We start from the raw sequence: 11,392 nt of genomic DNA on the forward strand, positions 1-11,392 counted from the left end.
CTCTATTTTCTTTTGTGAATAACACACTACATTTGCTCACATTGAGGAAGTAGGTTTTTGATGTGTCACGAAGAATACAGTTCAAAATAAGATATTCACACCAGACTTGATGATACATGCCTATTATCTTAGTTCTTCTGGTGTACTTGAGCAAAACAAACAAGCAGGGAAAAAGAAAACAAAACAGGGAAAACAAAGTGTGATACAGCTTTGGCTACCCTAGAACTTGCTATGTAGAACAGGCTGGCTTCCAATTTATAGTGATCTCTCTGCCTCTGTGCCCTAAGTCCTAGGATTAAAGGCATGTCCTACCATGCTTGCAGAGTGTTAACTTCTTAAAAACTTATTCAAAAAGGTTTCAGAATGGACTCTGCTTTCTGACAAAAAAGAAAGAGGGAAAACACACAAATTTATTTTGTGATTAGAGTGTTATTCACCAAATATTCCAATAAAGTACAGAATATTAATTAGAAATTACTATGAAAATTGTTAGTCTAAACAAATTTCTAGATGCATACCAAATTAAAGCCAGAAGATATTGCAGACCCACAATAGTCAATGAGCTCAAAGTTATAATCAAAAGCATTCTGTGAAAGGAACACCCAGGACCAGAGACATTCATTGTTGAATTCTGTCAAACTTTCAATGAAGACCTCATACAAATTCTTCATAACTTGTTCCACAAAATAGTGAAGGAACACTACCAAATGTGTTCAGTAAGTCAGTATTACACTGATCCAAAACCATATGAAGACACAAAAACAAAAAGAAAATTACAATCCAATTTTTTGATAAACACAGCTGGATATCATAATATCCAACCTCAACTTATACTATACTGAAGTTGGAACTCAAATGTAGTCTTTAGTATCTCCTTTTCTTGCTTTTAAACTGTATTTCTCTGTATTTTGTGTATTGCCATTTTAATTTCTCTACAATTGAATCTTTTATAAATAGTATTTAAAGTTGTAATTTATGTGTCTGAACATGGATTTAGGTATGTGAGTGCAATGCTTATGTAGGCTAAAAGAGGTCATTGGATCCCCTGGAGCTAGCTAGAGTTAGAGGTGGTTGTGAGCCATCCAATGAGGGTGCTGGGAACTGAACTCAAATCCTCTTTAAGAGCAGTGTGTGCTGTTAACCACTGAATTATCTCTCTAGCTGTAATGTTTTCTTCATAGTTTTAAAACTTTTGTGTGTATATGTATATACATATATATATATATATTCTTGTTTTAAAAAAGTATTTACTTACTTTTTGTATGTTTGTGTTTTGTCTATGTGTATGTACATGCACTATGTGCAAAACTGTTGTTATTAAATGCCAGTAATGGGAATTGGATCCCCAGGAATTGGAGTTTTGTAACAGATAACTAGCCACCATGTATGGGTACTGGGTATCAAACCCATGTCCTCTGCAAGAGTAGCAGGGGCTCTTAATTGCTGAGCCATCTCTGTAGCCCAAATGGTGTATATTTTTAAGAAAAACAAAGCCCTATTCAGAATATTGTTGAAAGATATTTATCTACCTGTATTCATATTACCCTAATAAGCCAGTTTATAATGTGTATATTTTCTAATTCTTTTTCTCATAAATATTTTATACTATAGTTTATGGAATTTATTTATTTATTTATTAAAGATTTCTGCCTCCTCCCCGCCACCGCCTCCCATTTCCCTCCCCCTCCCCCGATATAGTCCCCCTCCCTCGTCAGCCCAAAAAGCAATCAGGGTTCCCTGCCCTGTGGGAAGTCCAAGGACCACCCACCTCCATCCAGGTCTAGTAAGGTGAGCATCCAAACTGCCTAGGCTCCCAAAAAGCCAGTACGTGCAGTAGGATCAAAAACCCATTGCCATTGTTCTTGAGTTCTCAGTACTCCTCAGTGTCCACTATGTTCAGCGAGTCTGGTTTTATATCATGTTTTTTCAGACCCAGGCCAGCTGGCCTTGGTGAGTTCCTGATAAAACATCCCCATTGTTTCAGTGTGTGGGTGCACCCCTCGCGGTCCTGAGTTCCTTGCTCCTGCTCTCTCTCCTTCTGCTCCTGATTTGGACCTTGAGATTTCAGTCCGGTGCTCCAATGTGGATCTCTGTCTCTGTCTCCTTTCATCGCCTGATGAAGGTTAATATTCAGGAGGAGGCCTATATGTTTTTCTTTGGGTTCACCTTCTTATTTAGCTTCTCTAGGATTAGGCTCAATGTCCTTTATTTATGGCTAGAAACCAAATATGAGTGAGTACATCCCATGTTCCTCTTTTTGGGTCTGGCTTACCTCACTCAGGATAGTGTTTTCTATTTCCGTCCATTTGCATGCAAAATTCAGGAAGTCATTGTTTTTTACTGCTGAGTAGTACTCTAATATGTATATATTCCATACTTTCTTCATTCATTCTTCCATTGAAGGGCATCTAGGTTGTTTCCAGGTTCTGGCTATTACAAACAATGCTGCTATGAACATAGTTGAGCATATACTTTTGTTTTATGATAAGGCATTTCTTGGGTATATTCCCAAGAGTGGTATTGCTGGGTCCAGGGGTAAGTTGATTCCGACTTTCCTGAGAAACCGCCACACTGCTTTCCAAAGTGGTTGCACAAGTTTGCATTCCCACCAGCAATGGATGAGTGTACCCCTTTCTCCACAACCTCTCCAGCAAAGGCTATCATTGGTGTTTTTGATTTTAGTCATTCTGACAGTTGTAAGATGGTATCTTAATGTTGTCTTGATTTGCATTTCCCTGATTGCTAAGGAAGTTGAGCATGACCTTAAGTGTCTTTTGGCCATTTGAGCTTCTTCTGTTGAGAATTATCTGTTCAGCTCAGTGCCCCATTTTATAATTGGGTTGATTAGCCTTTTACGGTCTAGTTTCTTGAGTTCTTCATATATTTTGGAGATCAGACCTTTGTCAGTTGCGGGGTTGGTGAAAATCTTCTCCCAGTCAGTGGGTTGCCTTTTTGTCTTAGTGACAGTGTCCTTTGCTTTACAGAAGCTTCTCAGTCTCAGGAGGTCCCATTTATTCAATGATGCCCTTAATGTCTGTGCTGCTGGGGTTACACGTAGGAAGTGGTCTCCTGTGCCCATATATTGTAGAGTACTTCCCACTTTCTCTTCTATCAGGTTCAATGTGTTCGGACTGATATTGAGGTCTTTAATCCATTTGGACTTGAGTTTTGTGCATGGTGATAGATTTGGATCTATTTTCATTCTTCTACAGATTGACATCCAGTTTTGCCAGCACAATTTGTTGAAGATGCTCTCTTTTCCATTGTATACTTTTAGCTCCTTTATCAAAAATCAGGTGTTCATAGGTTTGTGGGTTAAAGTCCGGGTCTTCTATTTGATTCCATTGGTCGACTTCTCTGTTTTTATGCCAATACCAAGCTGTTTTCAATACTGTAGCTCTGTAATAGAGTTTGAAGTCAGGCATGGCAATGCCTCCAGACAATCCTTTATTGTATAAGATTGTTTTGGCTATCCTGGGTTTTTTGTTTTTCCATATAAAGTTGATTATTGTCTTCTCCAGATCTGTGAAGAATTTTGATGGGATTTTAATGGGGATTGCGTTGAATCTATAGATTGCTTTTGGTAGAATTGCCAGTTTTACTATGTTTATCCTCCCAATCCAAGAGCAAGGGAGATCCTTCCATTTTCTGGTGTCCTCTTCAGTTTCTTTCTTCAAAGACTTAAAGTTCTTGCCAAATATATCTTTCACTTCCTTGGTCAGAGTTACCCCAAGGTATTTTATGCTATTTGTGGCTATTGTGAAAGGTGAAGCTTCTCTGATTTCCCCTCTGCATCCTTATCCTTAGTGTATAGGAAGGCAACTGATTTTTTTGGAGTTGATCTTGTAACCTGCCACATTACCAAAGGTGTTTATCAGCTGTAGGAGTTCTTTGGTAGAGTTTTTGGGGTCGCTTCTCATCCATTTCTATGAGGGCGTTTTATACATGTTGTTTAAGGGACTCTATTGCTTTCATAAAGTCAATTTTTTCCACTTCTTCTGTGTTAGGGTGTTCAAGTCCTTCTGTTGTAAGATCATTGGGTTCTGGTGTTTTCATGTTGTTTTTCGGATTGTTGGGTGAATTCTTGCCTTGACGCCTGCCCATCTGCTCCTATCAGTGCTATCTAATGTGTCTTTTAAAACAGGAACAGGTTTCCCAGCTGGCCAAGGGCCCCGTTTACAAAGTGCCCTCGCTCCGTTTCCTGGCTGCCTTCGTGGGCCAAGATCTCTCTCACCACTCAGAAGGGTCTTCAGGACCAGGACCAGGCTCCCCATTCGCCAGGGACCTTGCCAACAAAATGCCTACCCCTCTGCACGCCAGCCACCAAAACAGAGAAACTCCCGTTGCCCTCTGCCCCGAGCTTCCGACCCAGCGCCCAAACAGGCTATACTGGGTGATTCCGTGGCCCCGGGGAAGGGAGGGGGAGTGAAGGAGGGCCCTGAGCGCAAGCTGGGATGTGCCAGGGAGAGAGAGGTCGCAGCAGAGGAGGAGCAGCCCCAGCAGCGGGGACCAGCCCTCGCAGGCTAACTGGGGGGGTCAATGGGGTTGGGGAATGCCCCCGCTCCGTTTCCTGTGTCCCTCTGTGAACACTCTCCCCACTCAGGAGGGTCTTCAGGGACAGGACCAGGCTCCCCGTTCGCCCATGGACCTCGCCAATAAAAGGCCTCTCACTCTGCAGGCCAGGCCCCAAAAAACCTACTTGATTTAATTGTAGTTGGGCGCTCTGCTCTCAGTGTGGGCTTCACTGTTTCACGCCTGGACTATCCCGCATCCGCCGCATCTGCGCCCGCCGGTGACCGCTGCTTGCGTCAGTTTATGGAATTTGATAATGCGTATCACTTATCCTCACTGTTACACTAATTGTCTCTAAGTTTCTGGAGTTTAGAATATTTATAATAGATGACATTTCTGTATATATGGTTATTTTAGTTTAGTGCTGTTTTAAATAACTGATAGACTGGAATCTTAGCTCAGAGGCATAGTGTGAGTTTTAGGTTCTAGGTTCCACCTCCAACAGCATGTGCATGCATGCATGCACACATCCAAATAACCTATTGTGCACTTAGTTTTGTTAGGATGGTAGATTTCTTATTGAGTATGTATACTATAATAAGAAACACACAAAAAGTTTTTACTATATGCAGACATGTATGTTGAAAGATATTGTGACAGAAGAGAAAATGTAGATTTAGGAGATAAGAAGATCAGTTTTTTAAGTCTGTGGTCTATTCTGGCTTCACTATTCTATACTATATTCTATACTTTCTTTGCCAGAAAATTCCGTCATCTCTACTATAGAAATATAACTAACTCAAGATATGTTACAAAGAATGTGCCTAGGTGAATTCCACATAAATAGGTCAGTGGGTCTTAGTCTGGTTAGCTTTTTCTATAATTTATGTTATTTCTAAAAATGCCTTCGAAAAGAGTGGTTATTAAGCTAAAAATTGTGGACATTGTTATGATCATAGTTAAAGATAATGTTACTAATTGCTTTTTAAATGACTTGCCAGTTTGCATTGTCAGCAACAATATAAGGAGAGTTTTTATCACACTGCCAACACTGTTGTAGTGTCATTTCATTTGTAGTTTAATAACTGAATCTTGCCTGAGGATCAGAAAAGTAAAACAGCCACATTGGCCAGCCTTACAGATCAGGCAGCAATGGCACACATCTTTGCTCCCAGTAGCCACAATGGCACGCACCTTTAATCCCAGTAGCCATAATGACATACACCTTTAATGCCCGTAGCCACATTAGTTTGCCATAGAAACCAGGTGGTAGTGATGCACGCCCTTAATCCCAGAACTAGAGAGGATAACAAAATGGGAGGAGACAGCTCTTAGTCTCAGTCTAATTCTGAGATTCCTGGAGGCAGAATCACCATTTCGGACTGAGGTAGAGATAAGAGCTAGTGGCTGGCTCTTTTGCTTTTCTGACCTTTAGGTTGAACCCCAATTTCTATCTCTGAGTTCTTATTAATCGTGCTTCAGCTGTGAGACATTTTGATTTTAGAAGAGGTTGGAAATCTGCTCTGTGCTGTCCACTTTCCACTCTGACACACTGAAGGGTGTGCATGCTTTTGTTTCTTTGTTTTTTCCTTTCTCACCTGGTAAGGTAAGCATCAATTCCTTCCTTGCTCTAAAAGTTATGGTTTTAATAGTAGAAAATAGAACTTAATTTTAATGATTTCTTTTGTTTTACTTATACATCTATAGTCACATATTTAGGGTTTTGATTTGTTTTATTTTTCTTTGAAAATTTTAAAAATAAAGAAGTTTCAGTTGGGAATATGGCCGTCAGTAAAGTGTTTATCACACAAACAAGTGGACTTGAGTGGAAATTCTCAGAATAAACATAAAATCCAGATATGGTATCAGGTGTCTATAGTTCACCCTCTCCTTCAGTGAGATGGGAGATAGAGACAGGAATATTCTTGGAAGGTTGTGGATAAGCTAGCCTGCTATACCGGGCTGTAAACCAGAAGCACTGAATTAAGCAAGGTGGAATGCAAAGACAAATACATGCATGCCTACATGCCTGCACATGAACATGAACACATGTGTGATGTGGGATTTCCCTCTGTATGCTCTGATTACCATTAATGAATAAAGAAACCGCTTTGCGCCTGTAGCAGGACAGAACTTGGCTAGACAGGGAAAACTAAACAGAATGCTGGAAGGAAGAAAAGAAGAGTGAGAGAAACTATGGAGCCACTGGAGATAGATGCTGGGAACTTAAGCTGGTAAACCACAGCCACGTGGCGATACGCAGATTAATAGAAATGGGTTAAATTCATGTGTAAGACTTTGCCAATAAGAAACTAGAGCTAATGGGCCAAGCAGTGATGTAAATAATACAGTTTCTGTGTGATTTTTTTCGAGTCTAAGATAACTGGGCGGCCGGGAACCAACAAATGGCCCTTCTACCACACATGTGTATACACAATACATACACAAATAAGAGTTAGAAAATATTTTTAAGCCTAATGTAAATTTTTATGTTCTTGATCTCCATCCAAGACAATGAAATATGTAGCTTTGCAAGAGTTCTTGAGTTCCTGCTTTTGCTTATAGGCCGTCTTTCTACTCTGTTGTGGACATTGTGTAGCATTATTATGAAGAATTTCAAGTACTTGATACTATTCTTGGTATTTATAAAAGGAGGAGGGAAAAAAAGACATGATTTAACTATGGTCTGTGGAAGGCTCCAGTAGAACAAATGAAAGATGAAAGTCTTGACCAGGCATTGAGATTTATATGGCACATTGCCTGTGCTTTCTTGTTATTGAAAAGGTCTGCTGTGTCCAAACTGTCCAAAGCATCTAGCAAGAGGAGAGAGACATTTCCTTTTATTTGGATTGACTTCTGTTACGGTTTTCTTTATTGTTCTTAGCAACTTTCTTCTGAATAATAATTGAGCCCTATTTTTAAAGCTTTGTTTTATAGTCAGATTGGATGTCTTTCTGTTGACTTTTAGTCAGATTCGGTTGTTGGTAACAACTGGGCCTACTTCAGTCCTCTGATTATTTTTGAACTGTATTTAAGTGTAAGGAGATGTGACAAACATAAAATTCTGTATATTATTTGAATGGTGTTTCTATTTTGAGTTTGTGTTTATTAGCTAAATTATACAGATATATATGGAAATACATAAATGTGATCATTCAGACATGGATCTTAAATCAAAGGAAAAGTTAGGAACAGTACTAATGCTGTTATTAATAGTCACTTGGGACATTCCCATGTTGAATTATACATAAGAGATATAGCAAATTTAGTATTGCTATACTGTGTGTGTGTGTGTGTGTGTGTGTGTGTGTGTGTATAAAAACTAAACAGGAAAATTTAAACAGAAATCATAAAGCTGTATTGAAGATGGGAAGCCCTCAGACACTTTCACAGAATCAGGTGGTCATGGGACTCATTTGACTTTACCTGTTTGGGAAAGTGGAATGTTTGCTCTGCTTGCTGCCTTCAGTGGCTCCATTCATTTAGGTTGGTTATCTTATACAGAAAGGTTTAAACAAGCACAGTTTTACAAATTGTGAATTCGGCACTATGTTCTTTGTAGAGCTAGGGTTTTAACAGAAAAAAGATTCAATAGCTTTTTAAATTGGAGTATTCTTTAGCAACAATAAAAAACAAACAAACAGGATTTCACTGTGTAATACTGGCTAGGCTTGAACTTGTAGAGATTTGCCTGCCTCTGCTTCTAGTATGCAGGTGTGTACCACCATATCTGACCTAAATTCTCTATTTTATTTGGTAATGACTGATTTTCCTGACTATAGTCCTGACTTTGTACTGACTCTTATGACTTGTAATATGATTGTATGTTTAGGTAGGTAAAGCTTGTGTGATTTGTCTAAGGTATAAAATAAACCTCTTGTGCTATGCAAACTAAATGTTACACATTTTTTTCCCTATCATAGATTGGGTGTGATCATAGCCAGAACCTTTTGGACATTTGTAGAGAGAGGGGGTTTCAGGCTTTAGTCTGTGACGCACTGTCTATTCCGTTCCGAAGTGGCTCTTTTGATGCTTGCATCTCCATTGCTGTCATTCATCATTTTTCAACTGCGGTGAGTATTGCTTTTCCTTCTGTCAAAAAAATTTCTTAATTTTTTTCTTTTATTTTCCTATTTTTTGTCAAGGTCTCAACATGAAGTAGCCTCCAAAAATAAATTAGAAAGGCTCGTGTATTAAAGTCTTGGCCCCAAGCTGGGGTGGCTCTATTGGGAGGTGATTAGGTCATGAGGGTGCTAACTACACCAGTGTGATAATTCATTGAATCCTTTATGCTGTATAGACTTTGAGGAAGTGGGCCTGATTTGAAGTAAGGAACTCACTAGTAGAGTGACTTTGAATAGCACATTTCTTCATGGTCCCCTTCCTCTTTCTGCTACCTGGCTGCCATCAGGTGAGCAGCTCTGCCAGGATGCTGTCTTCTCTGAAGAGCCCATCATAGCCTTAGGAACAAGAAGCCAAATGGCCATGAACTGAAACCTTAAAGTCTATGAAGTAAAATACATCTCCATTTTATATTGCTTTTCTCAGGCATTTTACCACATGATAAAAACTGATAACAGTTTTCTTTGATTACTTACCTCATCTACGTCATGTAGTTTTTCCTCTTCCCTTTGCTTTCTGCTTATAAAGTTTTTAGTTATTTTTAATAACTAAATATGGTACCCAATATCTACCCATGACATCTACCATGACAATTGAGTTGTTAGGCTTAGCCCTTCTAGCAATATAAGACATCAGAATAACACTTAGCTCCTCTGATTTCCACTGTGTTATTGTTTTATATAAATTTTGTTGCTTTAAGCGTGTGATATTTATTTGTACTTTTCAAGATTTACTCTTTCTAGTCTTCCTTCTTTAAAGCACTTTTAAAGGTTTCTGAAAGACTAGCTTTCTTGAAGAATTCTCTTTGCTATTTTTATTTGAGTATTTATTTAGGTATTAAGTGTTTAAATATTGGCAGCATATCTTTTTTGTGTCATTAAACTCTTTATTTTAAAAGTACTATTTTGACTATAATTTGAATTCTGAATTGAAAATATATGTTATATTTTGCTACCCTCTTTTAAATTTCTGCTTCATTTTTGGTAATTTGTGCTGACTTGAATTCTAGCTTAATAATTATCTGTGAATCAGATATATGTAATTTACCATTAAAATTCATGTGTTTTGTATTATTCTGAAATTGATTTTATGTCTTCATTGAAATTTTTCTAGTTTTATGAGCATATTAGCTTAGTTATTTTAAAGTCTTTGAGGTTTTATTACTCATTTTAAGATGGAAAATAAATCTTTTCTTGTTTTATTTTTGACTGGACACATGTTAATCGTTGTTTTAACATATTTATAATCTAGATCATTGCAAAGTAATTGAAATGATATTTAAAATTTTAAATTTATTTACTTTAGAGAGTGTGTGTGTGTGTTGATGTCAGTGTGCACTTGCCAAAGGGTACATGTGTAGATCAGAGAACAACTTTAAGAGTGAATTCTGTCCTTCCAGTGTTGTTTGGAGTGGCAGGCTGCGTTTCCGCCCAGCTCCTGGCCACCGGCTAGCTTTTGCCCTGAAATAATTACACGGAAACTGTATACTTTTAAACACTGCTCAGCCCATTAGTTCTAGCCTCTTATTGGCTAACTCTCACATCTTCTATTAATGAGGGTAGCACCACGAGGTGATGGCTTACCGGGAAGGATCTTAACCTGTGTCCGTCTTGGAGAAGAGACGTGTGTCGCACTGCCTTCTTCCTCCCAGCATTCTATTCTGTCTTCCCTGCCTACCTATGTTCTGACCTATCAGGCTAAGCAGTTTTCTTTATTAATTAACCAATGAAAGCAACAGATAGATGGAAGACTCACCTACATCATTCCAGAGTTGAATTCAGGTCATTGGGTAGTAGCAAGAACTTTTATGTACTATGCCATCTCCCTAGCTTAATTCTTAATTAATTCATAATGCTTAATTCTTAATTATGTTGGATATAGAATAACTTTTTCTATGGCATAACAGCCAGTATATTACAGAAAATAGAGGTCAATAACTATAAAACATTAGGATGAAAACAATTGTGTAAAACCAGTCTTATTTCCAAGTAGTACATCACTTGGGTTTTATTTGAATTAATGGAAACTATAGCAAGTAGCAAATCAACTGAAAGAAATGTGAGAAACTTTAAAAAACAATTGATAAGACCAGTAATAATATACATGTTAAATATGTTATCTTGCTTTTAATCTATATAAAAACTAAAATGTTGTAGAAGATTGCTTGTTTGTTCCCAGACACCCAGACCATGAAATAATCAAACAGAAACTCTATTATTAAATCACTGCTTGGCCAATCACTTAAGCATATTGCTAGCTAGCACTTATATCTTGGGCGAACCCATTTCTATTACTCTGTGTATCACCATGTGGCTGTGGCTTACCAGAAAGGTCCCAGCATGTCTGTCCCTGGATGAGGCTACATGGCTTCTCTCTGACTCCACCTTCTTTCTTCCAACATTCAGTTTAGTTTTCCTCACCTAGCTCTACTCTGCCCTATCACAGTCCAAGGCTGCTTCTTTATTCATTAACCAATTAAAGCAGCACATATACAGAAGGACCTCCCACACCACTGAAATGGAGTAATGGAATGATTATGGAGCTTACTCACTGAACTTGAATTTTCTCAAATTTTGTAGCAGAGTCTTCTTGAAACACTGCATGGTCTTAGAAAGTTGTGATATATAATTTTACATCTTTTATAAAAGGATAGATAATAGTGAACAGAGTATCTCTGGAGGAGAGACAGAGGTCATACCATGTGGTTAATAGGTGGCAAAAAGTGTCTAAACCTAATAGAAATAATAATAGATATCTC

General features: G+C 38.3%; 1 protein-coding gene across 3 annotated transcripts in view; it reads left to right on the plus strand.

Moving 5' to 3' along the window:
* Alkbh8 (alkB homolog 8, tRNA methyltransferase) overlaps positions 1-11,392 on the plus strand; it is a 58,321-nt gene that overhangs the window by 42,168 nt on the left and 4,761 nt on the right. For all 3 annotated transcript variants that reach the window (XM_057767432.1, XM_057767431.1, XM_057767433.1), the window contains exon 11: positions 8,436-8,585. In XM_057767432.1, the coding sequence (XP_057623415.1) occupies positions 8,436-8,585 (150 nt within the window). The remainder of the gene's footprint in view (positions 1-8,435; positions 8,586-11,392) is intronic.

The sequence above is a fragment of the Chionomys nivalis genome, chromosome 4 (genome assembly GCF_950005125.1).
Source record: "Chionomys nivalis chromosome 4, mChiNiv1.1, whole genome shotgun sequence".
Lineage (NCBI taxonomy): Eukaryota > Metazoa > Chordata > Mammalia > Rodentia > Cricetidae > Chionomys > Chionomys nivalis.